Source organism: Felis catus, chromosome A2 (assembly GCF_018350175.1).
Source record: "Felis catus isolate Fca126 chromosome A2, F.catus_Fca126_mat1.0, whole genome shotgun sequence".
Lineage (NCBI taxonomy): Eukaryota > Metazoa > Chordata > Mammalia > Carnivora > Felidae > Felis > Felis catus.
This window is the reverse complement of record NC_058369.1, coordinates 2,593,742-2,613,909: the sequence shown is the minus strand read 5'-3', so window position 1 is coordinate 2,613,909 and position 20,168 is coordinate 2,593,742. Positions and strand designations below refer to the sequence as shown.

At 64.6% G+C, this 20,168-nt stretch overlaps 1 protein-coding gene across 8 annotated transcripts in view; it reads right to left on the bottom strand.

Moving 5' to 3' along the window:
• NFIC (nuclear factor I C) overlaps positions 1 to 20,168 on the bottom strand; it is a 64,021-nt gene that overhangs the window by 38,645 nt on the left and 5,208 nt on the right. For 4 of the 8 annotated variants that reach the window (XM_045043479.1, XM_045043480.1, XM_045043491.1 and 1 more), the window contains exon 2: positions 9,420 to 9,951. In XM_045043479.1, the coding sequence (XP_044899414.1) occupies positions 9,420 to 9,951 (532 nt within the window). Of the gene's footprint in view, positions 1 to 9,419; positions 9,952 to 18,968; positions 19,128 to 20,168 lie in introns of those variants that run through there. The other 4 variants (XM_045043500.1, XM_045043506.1, XM_045043509.1 and 1 more) reach the window with 2 other exon arrangements.

Genomic DNA, 20,168 nt, shown 5'->3' with positions numbered 1-20,168 from the left:
GCGGCCCCTCTTCCTTTCTCCTTCCTCTTCTCCCTGGGCACTGGCCCTTTAAGGCAGCAGGCGGCCAGGGCCTGTCCCGGGGTTACCCCAAGGGGCGGGTGTGGTCAGGAACAAGGGGCCCATTCAGCTGCTGCTGCCACCTCCGGGCAGCCCACAGGCTGGCCTGGGTGGGAGGCAGGGAGGAGACTGGCAAAGGCAGGGACTAGGGGTGGGCAGAGTAAGAGACAGGCACTAGGAGAGAGACAGAGAAAGAGAGACAGAGAGCCGACACCTGGCCTCTTGGCTGCACCTCCTCCCTGGTTCTCCTGGATCGGGCGTTTGAGGCTGACCCAACCCCCAGCCAGGAGGCAGCCCCCAAAGGTGCTCCTTGATCCAGCTGAACCTGGTGTCCACTCACTAGCACCCAAATCCTGTAATCCCAAAGGGCGGATCCCGGGACATTCTGGGGAGGTCCCCGACACGCCTCAGATGGCCCCTTCCCAGGGGACCGTGGTGGGCCCTCAGATCTTCCAGACCTGAGTTCGAGTCCTGATGCTAGCTCTTGGCTATGTGACCTCAGGCCAGTGGCTTTAACCTCTCTGGGCCTCAATTTCCCTAACTCCTAAATGCAGTTCGTGACAGTCGCTACCTCGGTGGGGTTAGGATGAAGTGAAATGGGGCGGACAGACCCTCACATCCGCCGGGAGTCTAAGAGCCCCCAGGCCGGCCGCAAGTGCCCCAGACGTGCAACCCTGCCTCCCATCCGACGTCACAGCCTCCAACTACAGCCGCTGCCTTCACCCGAGGCCCTACTAAGCACCCTGCCGGCCGTGGGTAGGAGCGGTCCTGGTGCCCCCCGGCCCGCAACGGCCTCTGGAAACGCATCCAGGGTTCCATGTCCCCGCGACTGACATCGATCTACCGCGGATCAAACGAAGTCCTGATTCTTATTCCCAGGGCTACCTGGTTTCAGGTTCTCACCCCCACGAAACGGGGCCTCCAAGAAGTCAGCCGCTGCCTCAGCCAGTCCGGGGCGGGGAGCCTCAAAGAAACCAAAATCTGCCTCCTGCCCTCCGTAAGCATCGTTTCTGAAACATTCCGTTCCGTCACCTGGTCTCAGGACAGACGTACTCAACTGACCTGAGCTTTCTGCATTTCTGACGAAGAGAATCCTAGAGCCTACCCCTGGGAGTTCTAGGACCCAGCTCAAGAAAACTCCAGAGCCCGTCCTCGGGCATGAAAACACCCCGCGTGAGGAATTCCGGAACCTGCCACCAACGGTCAAGAATGTACGTCAAGGGTTTCTTGGATGTCGATGAAATCGACGCTGGGAGAAGCACTGACAGATTTCACGGGTTTGGAATTCTCATATGCTTGAGAACCCTGGTTGAGATCAGGTGAGATCTGTTCCCAGATGCTTGAAAACATCTCCCCTCGAAGACGCCAGAACCCGCCCCGGGGGTCCTAGAACTCAAGTCGTAGAATTCTGGAGCTTGTCCCTCCGGAAGCAAAAACCCATCGTCAAACATTTGGGATCTTGCTTCCAGATACTCAGAAACCCACCCCTGGATGGTCTGGAATACGCGTGAGGAATTCTAGATCAAGGGATCGGCTTGAGGGTTTCCAGGAAAGTTTCCTGGACTGTTAAATAACAGCCTCGATGAATGTCGGGGGGGGGGTCTGGGTGGCTCAGTCGGTGAAGCATCAGAATCTTGATTTCGGCTCAGGTCACGCTCTCAGGGTGGGGGGTCCAAGCCTCACGTTGGGCTGTAACGCTGACAGCGTGGAGTCTGCCTGGGATTCTCTCTGTCTCTCTGTCCCTCAGTCTCTCCCCGCTCCACAGAAATAAATAAACTTAAAAATATTTAGCCAACTTGGGGCGCACTTGAGATCTGCCTTGAGAGTCTCTAGAATTCAGATGCTCTTAGAGCCGAGTTGCCCGCCTGGTCCACGTGTGGCTCTGAGCGGCTGAAACGTGGCTGGTCAGAATCAGGGTGTGAATTTCAAAGACCGAGAAGATTCAGAGTAACTAAACCATCTCAATACCTTGTCCGTCCTGATTATGTGTCAAAATGACAATATTTTGGTTGTCCCGGGTGAAACAGAATATGTTGTTAAAACCCACGTTCCCTGTACGTTTAGACTTTTACAAGCGGAGACCAGAGAAAAAAGTTACATTATCTACATGGCTCACACCGTATTCTACTGGACGGTGCTGTTCTGAAACCGGCCTCGGAGAACTAGAGAATTGCCCGGGGGCGGGGGGCGCCTGGGTGGCTCAGTCCATCGAGCGTCCGGCTTCTGCTCAGGTCGAGATCTCACGGTTCGTGAGTTCGAGCCCTGCGTCGGGCTCTGTGCTGATGGCTCAGGGCCTGGGGCCTGTTTCGGATTCTGTGTCTCCCTCTCTCTCTGCTCCTCCTCCGCTCATGCTCTGTCTTTCTTTCTCTCTCTCTCAAAAATAAATAAACATTCGAAAAAATTAAAAGACAAACTGCCTACACAGTAAAGACCCCTCTGAAGATTCTAGAACTCAGGCCTGGGGAATTCCTAGAACCCCCCTCGTCCCTGCCTTGACCTGTCTTCCCTTGGAGCACAGGATGGGACAGAACAGACCGGAGGAAGGGCCCCTACTGGCTGGGCAACCATGGGCAGCGTCCCCCCTTTCTCTGGGCCTCAGTTTCCCCATCTGGACAAGACGTGCAGTGTCCCCGTGTGCCCCCTCCCTCATCCTTCACCAGCTCTGGCCATCTGTGACTTCCTGCCCACACCCAGCTGGAGGAAGAGGGGCTGGCCTGGCAGCTGGCTGGCGGGGGGCGGGGGGGGTGGCCAGAGATGTCCCTAGCTGCCCTCAGCCTCCCCTCGGCTCGCTGGGCAGAGGGCCAAGGCGGCAACTGCAGCCGCCATGCTGGGGTGGCCACCACAGGTGCACCGCAATGTCTCCCGCTCCCGCTGACGCCGTGGGGACAGGGCACTCGGTGGGCGGCCCCCCGGGAGCCAGCCTCCTCACCCCTGCCTCGGTGGGGGTGGACTGCTGGGGGGCGGGCAACAGGGGCGCGAAAGGTCCCTCCGCACGGGGAGCGCCTCCCCGCCAACGGGGTCCCCCTCCTGAGCGCCCGCCGCGTGCTACGAGGTTTCTTTGTCACAGATTGGACACTCTCTGAGCTCCCTCCGCGGAAGAAACCCAGGCGCAAAGGTGGGCGCTAACTTGCCCGGCCGTCGGAGGGCAGGGCTGGGGCCAGGACCACAAGCACGGGGATGCTGACAGTCCCTATTTTATGGTACCGTGGTCATTTTTATGAAGCCTTTACCACCAGCTGATGCATACAGGACGCACTTCTGCTTATTATTATTATTATTATTATTATTAACAACAACAGCGAGTCTTTCAATTGGGGTAAAATACACACAACACGAAATTCACCATCTGAACCCTTTCCAAGCACACACAGCTCAGCGGCCTCAGGCACACACATGCGGTCGTGCAGCCGCCCCCGCCATCCGTCTCCAGAACTTTCCATCTCCCCAGACCGAGACTGTCCCCAGGAAGCACGGACTCCCTGCCCCCTGCCCCAGCCCCGGCTCCCACCATCCGCTCTCTGTCTCTGTGGACGGGACTCCTCTGGGGACCCCCTGTGCGTGGGGTCACGCAGGACGTGTCTGTCTGTGTCTGGCTTCTGTCACCGCACACAGTGGCCTCCGGGTCCCTCCACGCGGTGGCAGGTGGGAGGACGTCCTTTTTTTTTTTTTAAGTTTATTTATTTTGGTGGGGGGTGGGGGGGAGAGCGCACAGGCAAGTGGGGAAGGGACCAAGAGACAGAGGGAGAGACAGAGAATCCCCAGCAGGGTCCACACCACCAGCACAGAGCCCGACGAGGGGCTCGAACTCATGAACCACGAGATCATGGCCTCAGCCCAAGGTGGATGCTTAATGGACCGAGCCACCCAGGCGCTCCTGGATGTCCTCACTTTTTCGGGGCGACAGATCATTTTTGGGTGCTTCCCATGGGCCCCGCGTTCCGGCCCTCGGCAGGCGCTCCGTGACGTTGAGCCTACGGGGCCCAGCAAGGTGGGCACCGTTCTTATCACGCCCATTTGAGAGGGACGGAAACCGAGGCCCGCGGCCGTGATGTCAACTTTTCCTGAAGGCCACGACAGGCACGAGCCGTGTGATTTGAACCTGGGTCGTCCGGCTACAGAGTGAGTCCCAACTCTCCCCTTGGGCTCCCGGCCTGCTGTGTGAGCGGAACCCTCACCTGCTGGTATCTCTTTGCTGCTGACCAGGAGCCTGGAGGCCTGCCACAGCTATAAATACGCCGTCAGCTGGCGTCTGGGCCTCCCACCCCTGCGGCCACCTTCCCTGCACAGGCAGACGGCCGGTCCACCTGGCCGCCCAGCCCTGGGGGAATCCGGGCTGCCCGGAGCCCCTCACCCCTGCGCCACCCAGACACCTGGAGGGGGCAACGCCGCCAGCTGCCAGCAGAGAGCCCGTCCTGGCTCGCGGGGCGGGCGGAACGAGGCCCGGGGTCTCAGAGCGGGCCGGGGGTCTCTCCCACTGTCCCCTGGGGCTGGAGAGAGGGTTCAGGAAAGGACTGAGCGATTATCTGGTGCCTCCCGTCTGCTTCCGGGGGATCGCTGACTCTGGTCCCCAAAGCGGCCGACACCATTTTTAGGCGTCCCATTTACAGATGGAAAAACCAAGGCTCGAGAGGAGAATGCACTTCGCGCGGCCTGAAGCAAGCCCGGGCGCCAACTGTGAACGTCACGGCGGACAAATGGGTGCCCTCACGCGCCCTCCTGCCCGCCTTTCGTCTCCCAAGGGCCCCGTGCTGGGCCGAGATTAACGGGGCGGAGGAGGCAGGGGGAGCCTCAGTCATGGCCTGGCCTGCTCCTCTCTGTATCCCACAAGGCCCCACCTTCCTGCCTTCAGTCCCCCACAACCCCCGACCAGAGAGGGCTAGGTCACACAGCACAGCAGGGGCAGGCCCGCGGCTGCCCTGGGCCCCCTTGCTCCAGACCGTCTGAACCCAGGGTGCGCGTTGACCCTGGCCCCCAGGCTTGGTCCCGGTAGGCCCTTCGGTGCGGTTCACTGCTGGTCGTTCATTTATCCACTGTGCATTCAAGCTCCCCCTCTTTCTATCGTCTGCACAACGGGGAGGGTGTGGGTACCACCCGCCAACCTCCGAAGCGCCTTGCGGGCTTTTTTCCTTTAGGGGTTTCAGGCACTCAGGATCCTGTAGGTTCTAACTCGGCTCTGCCTCTTAGGAGCTGTGTGACCTCGGGTGAGTGGCTGACGGTCTCTGGGCCGGCTTCCTCGCCTGAGACCTACCAGAAGGTAACCGCACCCCCCCAGCAGGGCGGTGGCGAGAATCGATCGAGGGAAAACGTGGGATGAGCGGAGACCCAGCCCGCAGCGGGCGCTCCGTATGTGCTCGCACTGCTTTACCTCTGTGGTTATCACGGCTCCCCACTTCCCCCCGGGAGGGGCTGGGGACCCCCTCGATTCTCCTGCCGCTCCCTGGGCCGCCCCGGGGCGCCCCTCCAGCAGCTGCAAAGCTCCCCGAGCCGGCCCCTGCCCACAGCGCCATCCCGGGAGGTTGGCACCACACAAGGCGGGAACGAGGAGCCGGCCCCGCGTCAGCAGATGGGCACCATCTGGGCTGGCCGCTCGGGGCGGGCTGGCAGCTGCCGGAGCGGGCGGGCCTGGCAACCCCTCCCCCGCCCGGCCCTGGCACGGGGCCCGCCCGCGCCTCGGGTTTCTCAGGCCGCCAGAGGGGGCGGGGAGGCCTGGCTGGGCTTCAGGGCTGGGCAGGCGGCTTCCCTCTCTGGGCCTCGGTTCCTCCAGGCTCCCTCCCAAATGCAAGGCAGGTGGAGGAGTGCCGGGCTCCCCCCCCCCCAACTCCTTCCTGGCCTCCCCACCACCCTCCCCACGAAGCCGCCACGCAGCAAGGCCTCGCCTCCGCCTCTGCCTCCGCCAGTCTCCTCCCCTCCCAGGCCTTCCCGCGCTCCGCTCCTCACGCTTCGGGCCACGCTGGCCTCTGGGCCTTTGCACTGGCTGTGCCCCCCGTGCCCGGTGCACTCCCACAAATGCCTCTGTGGCCCCCTTGCTTCCTTCAGGCCTCGATCTCAAAAGCCACCTCTTTGGGGCCGCCCTCCCTCCTCGGCCTGCAGTGCCCCCCTCCCCACCCGTCTCCACACCCTGCCCTGCTTTGTTTTTATTCACTGAACCGTGAATTGCCAGCTTCCGGGTCCCCTGCCCGGTGTACCCATTCAGCGGGCAGCCCCCCGGGTCCTCAGGTGAAGCTCACATCACCCGCTCATCATGGTCCCCCCAGCTGCCCCCAGGGCACACACTGAGTCAGGGCCCCGTGGCCCCAGATGGACACTGGGGCAGCCAGATTTCACCCCAGGAGGTGCCCCAGGCTCTGACCGGCCTGGGAGCCCCAGTGGTGAAAGGGCCTTCTCAGAGCTTACCCCCACCCCTTCGTCCCCCATAATAAAGGTGGGAGCACCCCTGTGAGTCCACCTGACCCCCCAAGAGAGACACGGAAGCTGGGGGGGGGGCTGCGCCTGTCCCAGGATAGGGGGACAGAGTGCCAGGCCTCTGTGCCCGTCTGTCTGTCTGGACCTCCAACTGTCTCTGCGTGTGTCTCTCGGTCTTTCTGTCTGTTCCGAGGTGCCCCATCCCCCCCCCCCGGCATGCACGCTCCCCGCGGGCCCGGTTGAAGGGGCTGCTGTGCTGCGGCCCAGGCCACAACACTTTCCAGCCCTGAGACCCCAAAGTGGAAGGAGGAGGGCGGCCGGCGGCCATCTGCCTCCGCCGTCAGACCGACAACCTGCGGGACCAAGAACAGAGATTTCGCTGGGGTCCGGGAGGAGCACGGGGGGCCTGGAGGTGGGAGCCCAGAACACAGGCCCAGCCCGGGGGTGCCAACACGCCGACCGGATGCCCAAGTTGCGCACTGCAGCTTTCCTCTATCTCCCCCACCACCCAGGGGGAAGGGCCGGGCTGTCTTCAAAGAAGCTGCCTACATCCAAATCCCACCTCTGCCCTTTCTCGACCACGTGACCTTGGGCAGGCAGGTCCCTTTTTGGGGGCCTCTGTTTCCTCATCCTCGACGCGAGAACCACAGTGATCCCTGCCTTGGAGGGCTGCTGAGAGAACGGGAAAGAATCGCTAAGCGCTCAGAAGCAAATGCCCGGCAGAGAGAGAGAGTGGAGTTCGGAGTTGGGGTTTTGAAGCATACGCAGGAGTTTTCCGTACGCGAAAGACCTTCGGGCAGAGGGAGCATCAGGGGCAAAGGGGCAGAGTTGGCCAATCGGAACCGCGATGAGGATAGTGGCGGGGGTCACAGGAGTGGCCGGCGGAGCCCTGGCCCCGGGGGCCTGGCACCTCTTCCCGCCCCGCGGGGGGTCGTCTCTGGGCACTTACCATGCGGGCCCAGGGTTCCTACCGGTCAACTATTTCGGAGCTTCCCATTTTAAAGACGAGGAAAGGGGGATGACGGGAGCCTTGACCTTCCCCAGCCCTCGAGCGAAGAGGCAGACGGGGCTGGCCGGCAAAGGCATGGCCGCCGGACACGAGGGTGTCTGGGGAAGCCTGGAGGCCCGGCCTGCCTGCCTGCCGAGCCGAGCGGGGGAGGGGGCCGGCTGGAGATTGTGCTGACTCCGGCAGAAAACTCGCTTCAAAATTTTATCAGCTCAGCGCGGAGGAGGTGGGGGCAGGGCCAGGCTGCAGGATGGATGTGGGTGGTGTGTGGTGGGAGAGGCCTGGACCCGCGTGGTGATGAGCTCAGCAGCCCCCAAGGCCACCCCTGCCCCTGGCCCCGGGACACACAGGCGCCTCGTCCGCCCCTCTGCCTCCGCGACCCCGAAGGCGGCTTCGCTCCCGGCCTCAGTGGGTTTGCGGCTTGTCCGTGGGGGCGGGGCAGGGGGGCGGAGGGGGTCAAGGTCGGGGAACCCAGGTCGAGACTGGGAGACTGCCCGCCTCTCCCGCCCCCCCCCCCCGGAGACCGCCAGGGGTCGGCGTGGTTGTCCCCCCACCCCCCCCCCCCCCCGACGCGTGCAGAGGAAACACACAGAACGGCGATGTGTGCAAGGTCACGGCCTGAAAAGGGCAGGGCTCTGCGTGGAACCTGGGTGGCCGGGCGCCCGGTCTGCCCCCACCAGACCCCCACGCCGGGCCGCCCCCCGGCCTTCCTTCTGTTTCTGGTCGTGCCACGGAGCGTGCTCCCGGGGGGGGGGGGGGGGTCTGCCGTGGCTGGGCGTGCAACCTGAGCGTACCCACCGGACCCACTCAGGCGGCCCCCAGGTGCGTGCCCACGTGAGCACCAGGCTCAGCCCCGGGGGGGGGGGCGCGGGGGGGCGAGGCATGGGGGGGGGCATGTGACATGCGACCGCTGGGTCCTACGGGCACGCTGGACTCCATCCACATGAACACATGCCCAGCTGACACCTGCCACGTGGCAGGCCAGTGTTCACAAGCTACATGCGTGACCTGGAGAGTCCCCCGTGGCCTAACCGAGCTAAGGACTCATAACCTCCATGTGACAGACAGGGGAAACTGAGGCCCAGGTTGGACCCACAGCCAGGAAGCAGCAGGGCGACAGAGCCCACGGCCCTGCCAGCCAGGCCCTGCCCTTGGCCACCAGCCCTGCCGGCATCCAGAGGCCGGCCCGCACATCTGGCCTCCGCATCTCTGCCCAGGCCGCTGACCCTCCGGGACGCCCCCACACTCGGCTCTGTCCAGCCATCCCTCAGAGCTCAGCTCAGCCACGCCACTTTGTCCAGGAAGCTGCCGTGGGTCTCCTCGCTCTCACAAACCCTGCTGTCTCCAGGAGGGGCATCCGGCCCCAGAGCCAGCAGACGCCCGGCTAGAAGGGCCGGAGCTGGGGACACAGGGGACCAGCGGACCAGAGACGGTGGCCACCCAGCCCAAGTCTCCCACGCGGCACAGAGGCGGGACCTGTCAGGCCTCTGCGGAAGGCCCGAGGGTGGACCAACCAGGATCCACAGCGGGCGACCAGAGCCCTGTCTCCGCTTTCCCCAGAGGGATAAGGTGGTTTCTCTGCCACCGGTCACTCTCCGGTCCTCACCCCTGTTCCCAGCAAGGCCTTCTGCTGCCCCTCGGGCCTTCCGGGACAGGATCTCGTCTCCCGCCATCTCAAGAGCTCGCCTCTCACCTCTAAACCCCCCAGGACACACTGCCTCCTCCCTCAGACCGTCCTTGAACCCTACCTTGTCCCTTCACACCTGCACCTGCCCGCTGCCCTAGCGCGGGCCCACCTACCCCCTGGGACCCTCCCGTTGCCTCTGCCTCCCGTCTGGGGGGCGCACCTGAGCCGCCTCCCCGCTTCGGCCGCGCGCGCGCGCGCGCACGCACACCGCCCCCTGGAGACCCCGGGCGCGCACGCACGCACGCAGCTCGCGCCCGCCCGCCTCACCTCGCTCGCGCACGAAGTAGGCCAGGTAGAGGTCGAGCTCCTTGACCGCCACGCCGATGTGATGCGGCTGCACGCAGAGCACCGGGTGGCCGCACTGCGCCGCCTTGACCAGGCGCTCGCCGTCGGTGCTCTCCAGCGGGATGCCCTTGAAGAGGATGACCATGACCAGGTCCAGCCGCCACACCTTGTCGGCCTGGCGCAGGCAGTCGATGCGGCGCATCTTGCCCTTCTGGTCGGGGTTGGAGAGCACGCAGCCCGGCGCCTTCTTGCCGGTGATGGCCAGCACGAAGTCCTCGCGGCACTCGGGCCGGATGTCTTTGCGCAGCTTGGCCAGCAGCCGGGACGCCCACTTCTGCTTCACCTCGGCCTTCTCGCCCAGCAGCTCGTCCTTCACCGCGCGCTCCTCGTCCTTCGACATTCGCTTCTCGTGTTTCTTGAAGTACTTGCGCTTCCGCGCCTGCAGGTTGAACCAGGTGTAGGCGAAGGCGCGGACGTGAGGCAGCAGCGCCTCGATGAACGGGTGGAACTCATCCTGCAGGCACGAAGAGGCCAGAGGTCAGGAGGCGCCGGGGACCGGGGGCCCACCGCCCAGCCCAGGGGACTGAGGTCTAGGGGCCCCAGGAAGACCCAGGCGCGTGTGGGCAGGGACCTGGTAACCTCCTGGGGGAAAGTGAAGGCTGGGGGTGGGGGGCGGGGAGGGGGAGAGAGGACCCGGCGGAAGTGCACGGGGGACTGGCCTGAACCGGCCCCATTGCCCGAATGGGGAAACTGAGGCTTGGACTATGTGGGAGGCGCAGGGCAAGGCAGGAGTTCATGGAGGGCTGTCTTGAGCCCTGGAGGGCCCCCAGAGGCGGATGGGGGCGAACCCATTGTACAGATGGGGAACACTGAGGTCAGGAGAATAAGGATGTTACGGAGCTCTTCTCTGTCCACCGGAAAGGGGGTCGGCACACCCCAGTCTGGAAGCGCTTTAAAGGACAAGGTGGCGAGCGTTCCGTTCTGTTGCACCTGCTCGACTCTGCACCTAGTGCCAGATCAGCCGTAGATGCGACACGTAAATGACCGGGCGTGACCACGTTCTGATGACAATGTATTCGGGAAGAGAGGTGGCGGGCATTGGGCCCCGGGACCTGTGGTTTGCAGACCCCGGAACCAGAGCGTGCGCTCCCGGGTCCAGCCCGGGGCCAAGCATACGCCAGGCATACAGTGAGCGCTCAATGATTGCAGGAGAGGCCAGGCTCTGAGAATGTCATTTGGCGCTGGTTTCTCAGATCTACCATCAGCCAAGAAGGCTGACACCGGGGCGGGCAGGTCTGAGGGCAGCCTCCACTGGCCCCCGGTGCAGATTTAAGAAATGAGGGCTAGGGGTCGTTCCCATAGGCCAGCGGTACTGACAAGGCCGGCCGAGGTCTACGGGCCACGACTAGGGCCACCTCCACGTCAGGGGCCCAGGGAAGGGGGAGGGGCTCCTGTATAGACCCCCCTGGAGGGGCAGGGAAAGCGGAGGCCCCAGAAGGCATGAGATCAGAACACAAGAGAGAAGGGGAGCCCGTCCAAGGAGGTCCAGAGCTGGAGAGAGGAGCCCCTGGAGGCCGGTAAGACCCATTCCACAGACAGAAAAGCCGAGGCCTGGGGAGGCTCTAAGTCCTGGCCAGACCTGTGATTTCAGCACCCAACCCCCCCCACCCCAAGTCATGCCTAACTGGTGTTGCCGGGAGGCCCCGACACCCACTTTACAGACGAGAAGACTGAGGCCCTAAGAGGGGACCTAGTCACCAGGGGCGTGGAACCTACACCCATCTGACTTCCCCATGACAACAGCAGCGGCCCTCGCTGGGTCCCCCGGAGCGCAACCGGGGGCCGTGGGAGGCCCAGTCCCCTCCCCTGGGGGTAGGGGTGCTGCCTCTCTCCGTGTTTCATCAAGGGAAACTGAGTCTGCAGAACCTCCCAGACCTGGTTTCTCAGCCTCCAGGAGAAAGGAAGACAAAGGGAAGAGAACCTTGGGCCGTGTGTCTCCGCTCTCGCCTGGGCCCGCCAGGCTCCCAGAGGGGGAGCGAGACGTCTTCCTGGCCTGTGAGTCCCATTATCTGCCCAGCTCCCGAGGCCACGCTATTCTATTCTTATTACTGACATTGTTACAAGTCTTCTGGTGGCTTACAGTCTTCCAGGGCTCAGGGAAAGGCCCAAGGACCCCACAGTAACCCCCACCCGGTGCACCCTCCCTGCTCTGGGCACCTCTGGCCGTGGGGTGCCGGCGGGGGGGGGGTGGGGAAGGGAAACGACCTCAGATTTCACCTATTACCCAGGCTCTGAAAATAGCCTCCCGCCCTCGCCAGGGTGGGGCGGGCCGGGGCTCGGCTTGTGCCAACCCCAGCTCCCCACTCCGATGTCCCCCAAAGCGTGAGTCACCGTGACAGCTGTGGCGGGGACTGGACCTCAGGGCTCTCTTCCACTGCCCACACCCCCACCCCTGCCCCCACCCCGGCTGACCTGCTGAGGCAGAGGGAGAATGGAGGGGGGCCCATCCTAGGCCGGAGTCTGTCCAACCTCAGCCTGGCTTTTCTGTGCCTGAATGCCACCTGACACGCCGGCCCCAGAGACGGGGAGTGACTCACCCAGGGTCACACAGCCGGTCAGCAGAGCTGGGACCAGAGCCCAGGCTGCCTGGCCAGAGAAGCCAGGGGTTGGGGGGGGGGTGGGGATCGGTAGAGGCATAGGTCGCTGCCCCCAGTGGAGGGGACGCCAGGGTGGCAGGAGGCCAAGGCAGTGGTGTTGACCTTGGGCCATGGCCGCCACCCAAATTCTCGCGCTTACTGGGGCAGTGATAAGAGGTAGCTGGGAAGGGGCAGCCGGACTGTCAGCCAGCAGGGACAGACAGACAGGTCGCCAGAACCCTTTTCTCTCTGAACCCCTCCCCTTTCTCTGAGTCCGGCCCTTTCTCTGGGCTCCGCCCCTTCTCGGAGCCCCACCCCCCCCCCTCTGGGTCCACTCTCAGGAGAGGTGCCAGGGAGGTGGGCAGGGGTGGGAGCCCACGTCACCAGTGACCCCAGCTGGGCCCGGAGGAAGGAAGGCAAACAGTCTGTAACTGGGTCATGGACCTGCTGCCCCAGCGTCCCTTGTCCTCCCTGGGAGGTCAGGCCAGGTGAGAGGCAGGCCCGTCACTGTCTCTGTCCCACAAGACCTGCCACAACCAACGCATCTTTCCCAGGCACCTCCCGATGCCCTCGCCGGCTGACCAGGCCAAGGACACGGTCAAGGCAAGCTAGAGGCCAAGAGTCCTCCAGAACTCCTACACATCCCTCAAAGCCTTGTCTCCAGTGCCCCTTCTCCTTCAGGCAGCCTGTCCTGCTCTCCTCGGAGTTTCCCCCAGACCTAGCCTGGCAGCCACACAAGCTGGGGTCCTCCAAGTCCAGTTCTATTGCCTTCCCTTCCTCCCCCCTCCCCCAAACCTGGGTCCCAGGACCACCCAGCGGACTGTCTGTAAGGGAATGAGGTCGGGTTACAGCGGCCACCTTCCGCGTGACCCAGGAACAAATCACGGCTCCGCTCCGGGCCTCGGTTTCTCGTTCTGTACCATGGGCAGAATGAAGTGCTGCAGCTGTTGGGGTTTGGGACTCCTGGTAACCAGAGAGGCAAGGCTGGGGGGGGGGTGGGGGGGAAGGGAGCGAGGCCAGGACTTTCCCAGAAACTCCACTTGGCCCACTGGGATTTCCTGGCCAAAAAGGGGAACAGCATCTGGGAGCTGGACACCCGGGTCCCAGCCCTTGCCGGATGGGTTAGACCATGAAGGCTTCTCTCTCCCTCATCTACTCGGTGACTCACGAAACGTTACGGCGAATCAGTCTTGCCAGCTCCTGAATGCTTATCCCAAACTCTTACGCATCCTTCAAAGCCCCGGGTCCAGTGTCTTTCCCTCCGGGTTAAACCCAGGTTAAGTGGCAAACAGCAGAGCTCGCATTCAAACCCAGGCCCATTTGGCACCAGATGAGTGCTCCTGACCTCAGGTCCTTCCTCCCCTCAAGCCCAGAGCGTCACAGCTTAGGCACAACGCTCATATAACGAGGGAGAGATCCATTTGGTTGTTCCACAAACATTTATTGAGGGCCTACTGTGTGCCAGCTCCGTGCACGGTGCTGTGGACCCAGCAGTGACCTGGGCTCTGTCCTCACCTGGATCCTGATCTGGGGTAGGGATGGATGTTAAAACAAGCCGACAAATGTGTAATAAAATGTCAGTTTGAACAGAGTGGCCTGAAAAAATTTCAAGGAGTTTGAGGAGGGCCAGGGGATCCCTTGGGTTGCGGGTTTTTTTGTTTGTTTGTTTGTTTTGCTGACGGTGGTCAGGGAGGGTCTTTCAGAGGAGAGGACACTTGAACAAAGACCTAAAAAAATGACAATCCAGGGTAGGAGCTCTCCACATAGTGAAAACAGCATGTGCAAAGGCCCTGAGGCAGCCCCGTGCCTAATGTTTTGCAAGAACGGCGAAGAGGTGGGTGTCACTGAAACAGAGTGAACAGGAAGAATGGGAGGGACGAGAGCAGGGAGGCGACGGGGGCCGGGTGTGCAGGGTCTAGTGGGCCCCTGGGAAGAATTTGGGTATGTATCCTGAGGAGTGGGAATGGAAACTTCCTGCCAAAGTGACCAGGGAGTCTGAACCCTGGATCTCCCGATTTCCCTCTCTGTGCCTTCATGTTCCAGCAGGATGGCCGGGGTGCGGGAGAGACAGATAGGGAGTCATGTCAGGGGCCGATCACTTCCTGAGCTACCGACAGGGACGATCCTTGCACCCATTTTCCGGATGGAGAGACTGAGGCGCTGAGCACCGAGGCCACCCGCCCACAGCCACGCAGCCGGGGAGGCGCCAAGCTGGGACTCGGACCCGCGTCCCTGTGGCTGGGGACCTCCTGACCCCCTCGGCCTCGCTTGCTGGGCCCTTCAAGCACGTGGTCTGGCCCCATGGCTGGGACTCCCCGGAGCACCCTGCGTGCCCGCTCTGAATCCCGTGTGACTCCCTTCCCCTGCTCTGTCCCAAGTCACACGCCACCTCGTCCTCGGCCAGAGCGGCAGGCCCTCCAGGACACAGATTTGGTCCCTGTCGCTCACCGCTGTGCCCCCAGCGCCCAGATCCCCGTGGGAGCAACCTCACCCTTAATTACCGCCCCCGTTCACACACCCCAGGCGCGGAAGGATGCTGCTACCCCGCTGGGTTTGGCCAGACTCGGGACGACCCTGGACAAGGCCCGGCGGGGAGGAAAGACCACGAGAAAAACCCTCGGGGGTCACCGCTGTCCCCATCACCCAGCCCCGGGCCTGGCTCCCTGCCCAGCAAGCAGTGACACAACGAGGGGAGGGTATGCTGGAAAGGCCTCCCAGGTGTTTGATCCAATTACTAGTCTAGCGACCGCCATGATCACAGCCACATTTATTTGGCACCCACTGTATACCAGGCGCTGTGCTAAGGGTGAGGCATCCGAGGAAGGCAGGCCTGCGCACCTTGTCTCAGCTGGTGGACCCGTGCGGCCGTTCGTTTATGCAGCAAACGTAAGCACCTACTGTGCGCCGGGCACCTCAGAGGGGACGCGCCTCCCTGAATCCTCAGGCCGCAAGCGGAGCTGAAGCTCGCCCTGAACTTCCCCGTGAGGACGGGGCACGAAGAGTGAGGTCCCCTGCCCAGAGGCACCCAGCCGGAAGGCCCAGGGCTCAGTGCTGAGCCTCCTGAGCGAGCTGTGGAGGCGGATCCCAGGGGCCCTAGGTGTCCCGCTCGGGGAACCCCGTGAGGGCACGTCCGCGGCGAGGCGGGGCCGTGTCTCCGTCGGTGCGGTGTCAGCCCGCGCGTCTGTGCGTCTGTGCGCGTGGCTGCGTGTGGTTCAGTCCCGCGGGGGCCCCTGCACCGTGCACCAAGGGGACGCACCTAGGCGAGGCGGCACACGCGTGTATGGGTCGGTGTGAACGCGTGCATTCGTGTGATGGGGGGCGGGAGGACCCAGGACCTGGTGAGTGTTTTGTGTGCATTTGGTGTGAGACAGGTCAGACGGTTCAGGCTGAGAGAGACAGACGGACAGAGACAGAGAGCCGGAGGGAGAGAGAGACAGAGGGAAAGAGAAACAGACCGAGGGAGAGAGAGAAGGAGGGAGGGAGGAGAGAGAGAGAGAGAGGGAGAGAGGGAGAGAACGCTGACTCGGCCAGAATCCGGGCTTCGTGATTTACAAGGCGCCTGGCCCTGACGCGCTGAGGCACCTCACCGCCGCAGAGACGGGAGGGAGGGACGCAGGCACGGAGATAGACAGCAGCCTGGAGCGAGGCTGTGCTTTCTGCAGGAGCGAAGCAGGGGCCATCAGACCACGGGGCGGCGGGGGGGGCACACCCACAGGGAGCGTCCACCTGCCCAGGCCCGGCTCAGCACCCAGGCAGGAAGCGGCCCCAGGCCCAGCCTTGCCAGCCGTGCTGTGCTGTGCCACCCCGGGCAGGCCCTGGCCCTCTCTGGTCTGGGCTCCTCTCCCAGCCCTGAGGTGCTGGGGGACCCCGCCCCCCCCAGAGCCCCCACCAGGCCTAGACGTCACTGATTCCCCATCCCCACCCCGCCCCTAGGAGGCACTTCACATATCTAGTACACAGATCACAAGTCCCGGCCACCCTCCCAGCCTCAGTCTCCCCGCTGGAGAAACGGCTGTAAGGGGCTGAGAGGGACGGAGAGGCAGAAATGAAGGGACGAATGAATGAATGAGGGAGGGGCCCTGGCGGCCGGCTTGGCCGTGGCCGTGGCCGTGGCCTGGGCCCAGCCCCGCGGCCCCGGGGAATCCTGGGCCCTGCAGCCAAGAGGGATTTGGCCCCAAACCCGGAATAACTAACGTGGCGCGCTTGGGGTGGAGGGAGGCAGGGAGGGAGGCCCAGAGCGGGGCGAGCGGGAGGCCGGCCTTCCCGCCGGCAGGATTTATGGAAGTAACCGCTGCTCCACAGTTACTCTCGAGAGTAAAAGTGCAAAAGCGCTTGAGTCACCATTGAAACAGGGACGGGGCTCCCAGAATCCTCCAGGGCCGCCGTGGCCACCCCCCCCCCCCGGTGGGCAGGGCCGGGGGCGCAGGGGCGCTGGCACCGGGCGGCCGCCTCCCCCCCCCCGGCCCCCCCCCACCGCTCCGGCTCCGACAAGGATCCGGGTCGAATCAGCTAAAAGGGAGCTATTTTCGGATGGGCTCAGGTTGTAAAATTAGTCGGGAAAAGGGGGGACATGGAGGCCCAGAGACGGGGAGACACGGGGAGAGACACACAGAGACAGAGAGGGGAAGAGAGATGTAAGACGTGGGGAAGGACACATGGGGGGACAGAGAGAGAGAGACACAGGCTCGGAGGCAGAGACAGGGAGAGACACAGAGACACAGGCGGGGGGACAGAGAGCCGGGTGGAGGGAAATGATGGTCAGACAGAAACGGGGTGCTGGCGAGGGGCGCAGGCTGAGTGGGGCGGCCAGGAGTGGGGGTCCTGTGGGGGCGGCCAGGGTCCTTCCGGGAGCCCCCAGACCAGGCTGGGTCTGCAGGGACCCCTGAGGATCACACCTGGCTGCGGGGCACCCCTCCTCGGTGGGGGGGGGAACGCAGGAGAGCAGCAGGGGAGGGGTGCCCCCTGCATTTGGGCCCCTCCCCCTCCCTCCACGGTGGGGGGGCTCTCTCTGTGTCCCCCCCCCCCCATCGCTTGCACGGGGCAGCCTCAGATATCCCTCACTGTTGTCTCCACCACCCGGGAACAGCCACCAAGCCAGGCCCCTGAGCACACATGTTCCCGCTCGGGTTCCCACCGCAGCAGCGTGGACGGAGGCCTGTCTCCCGAGGAGTCCTGATGGGGCAGTTCCAGGGCTCGGTGACAAAAGGCGGCCTTCCAACCTCCTCCCCTGGAGTAGCCTCCCTGGCTCGGCCCCCCCTCTGTGTGGCTCCCGGGAGCTGGGGGAGCGTGAGAAGGGCAGAGGGGGCGGGGGCACCCGCAGCCACCCAGGCCACCCCACCAGCCCAGAGACGGGGAGGCCCAAGGTCACAAGCAACCCTGACTGCAACCTTAGTTGTTCCCGGGGGGGCGGGGGGGGCGGTGGTGCAGAGCCTCAGGACAGCGGGGAGGCAGAGGTGGGGCAGCAGGGGCAGCTTCCGGGGACCCCCCTCCCGAAGTTGTTCGGAAAGGGAAACTGAGGCCCGGATAGGGGCAGGGACTTGCCCAAGGTCACTCAGGGGATCACGGGTAGGACCCTCTCGGCACCCGCCCTCCCGCTGGCTGACAGGAGCCAGGAACTTCCCAGCGGGGCAAGAAAGATCCTACCACGAATGAGGGAGACCCCAGGATCCTGAATAGGGCCCCCTCCCCAGACACTGGCGGTCCCTGCGGCCCAAGCTAGGCATCCACGTGCTCCCCATAAGGTGCTCCTCAGGGCACCCAGGCTCCCGGTGGACTCCCGCCCCCTGACTTCTGCACTTCACAGTCTGCCCCTGTCTCCAGAACCTGTCTTAGTCCTCCGGAGAAACTGAGGCCGGAACCCCACTGGCCTGAAGACACATAAGGACACGGGGAGAGCTCGAACGAAGGCAGACCTCGGAGGCCGTCCCACAGGGAGCCGGAGGAGGAAGGGAGTCCCCCGGGGTGCGGCCCGGGACAGGGGCAGCCGCCCCCTCCCCACGCACCCCCTTGCCGGTCGCACAAGGGCTCAGCCCGGGGCAGTCTGGGAGCGGGGCCAGGGGTGAGAGGCTACGGGAGGGGGCAGGGGCAGGGGCAGGTGCCGGGCTGGCGAGGGCGTCCGCAGCGCCGCAGTGCCCCGGCCAGACCCCGGAACGCCCGGCCTCCCGGCTCCTCCCGGCGGCGGCGGCTCAACAATCCAGAATCGATGCGGCGAAAATATCAGATCGGTGTCGGGGGGCGGGGGGGGGGGGACGCGGAAGACCAAGCCGGGACGTCGGCGCGCCCCCTCCCCCAGCTGCTGGCGCCTCCAACTCAGCGCGCCCCCTCCCCCTCCACGCACACGTGGGCCAATAATGGGGGGAAAGGCGTCCCGGGGCTGGGGTGGCGGGGCACAACCTTGGTGGGGGGGGCGGGGGGTTGTCTGGGGAGCACATCCGAGGGCTCCTCTCCTCGAGAGAGTGCCGAGTGGGGGGTCCAGCCAGGACCCCTCGATGCCACCTGGAGGCAGGCCGGGTCCGGGGAGGAGGGGTGGGGGGGGTGGGGGTCACGCAGAGCCCGCCTTCGGCTCTCGGGGCGAGGGGCGCCCCCAGACCTTCCCGGGTGGAATGGGGGCGCGCGTCCGGCGAGCCTGCTCCCCGAGCCCCGCGTCCGCGTGGGGTGGGGGGGGTGGGGGAGAGGCCTGGGCGCCGGGGGGCGGGGCGGGAGTCCCGGGGGAGGGTCGGGGCGGGGGCGGGGGTCCCCGACCCAGCCCATCCCCCACCGGCCCCCGGCCCCCGGCCCCGCGGCGGGGGCGCCCCGGCGGGGCGGCGGGAGGGACGCGCGCCTTTCGCGTCCCGCCTCCTCGGGCTTCCCGAGTCCGGGGCCAGGCGGCGGGGGGCGCGGGGGGCGCGGGGCGTACCTGGGTCAGGCAGAGCGGGGACGAATACATCCCGGGCGCGGCGGGAGGCGCAGGGCCGGCCGGAGCGGGCGCGCTGAACTTACTGAGTCATTTTTCCAAACCCCCCCCCCGCGGCCGCGGCCGGCGCGCTCCTCGCCGCCTCCTCCCTCGGTCTCCCTCCTCCCTCCCTCCCGCGCTCGCTCGCTCTCCCTCTCTCTTCCTTTCCTGTCCCCCCTCCCTCTCTCCTCCTCCGTCTCTGTCTCTCCGTGTCTCTGTCTCTCCTCCCTCTGGCAACCTCCCCCTCCCTCCCCCCAATTTTCCTCCCCTCCCACCCGAACCTCCCACTTCTCAACATCCAACTTTCAAAGAAACGAGGGAAAAAAAGAGCGCGAGCGGGGAAGGAAAGCCGCTCCCCCCCGCATCCCCCCCCCCGTGCCCCATGAACCCCCATCATTGCTATTATTACGAATTACGAGCCGTCCTGGTCCCCGGCACCGGACCAGGGACCCACCGGCCGCCACGGGTCCCCCAGGACCGCCCACCCGAGCCAAGTGGGGAGGGGGCGCTGGGCTGTTGCTGGACACTTTGGGGCCGGAGGTGGATTTTTAAGACCCCCCCCCAACCCTCCCCGCGCTGGCCGGGAAGTTGGAGAAAAGAGCCAAGTTGGGGGGGGGGGGGAGGGAAAGAATGAAGAAGTGACGTGTGCAGAGGCCCAGCGCCAGCGCGCGTCTTTCCCCTTAAAGATGTACGACCCGGGGTGCATGGCAGGAGAGGGGGTCCCTCGGCACCTCTGCCCCTGCTCCCCTGAGAGCCAGACATGGGCTGCAGTTGCCCGGGCACAGGGGCTTCGCTCCAAGTGACCTCCCTGCACCCACCAGCCCGAGAAAGTTCCCAGCTAACCCAGAGCCTCCAGGAATCTGCTCTCACCTTTCCAGTTAGCACCAAAGGGGAACTGTGGGGGGGGGGGGCGGAGGGGGGGGAGGGGTTGGCATCGCCCATTAGTCTCCTCAACATCCCAGAAGGATGTGTCCAGAACGTAAGGCTGGCCAGACGGACCCTTGCAGCCTCTTCTCTGGGTGCCCAGCAATTTCTCCTGGCACTCCAGCCGTGTGCCCATTTCACGGATCTGGAAACTGAGGCACAGTGAGTGGCTTGGAGCCAGACCACCTGGCCTCAGCCCCTACATCCCTAAAGCTCCCTTGTTCTCCTTCTGGAGTAGCT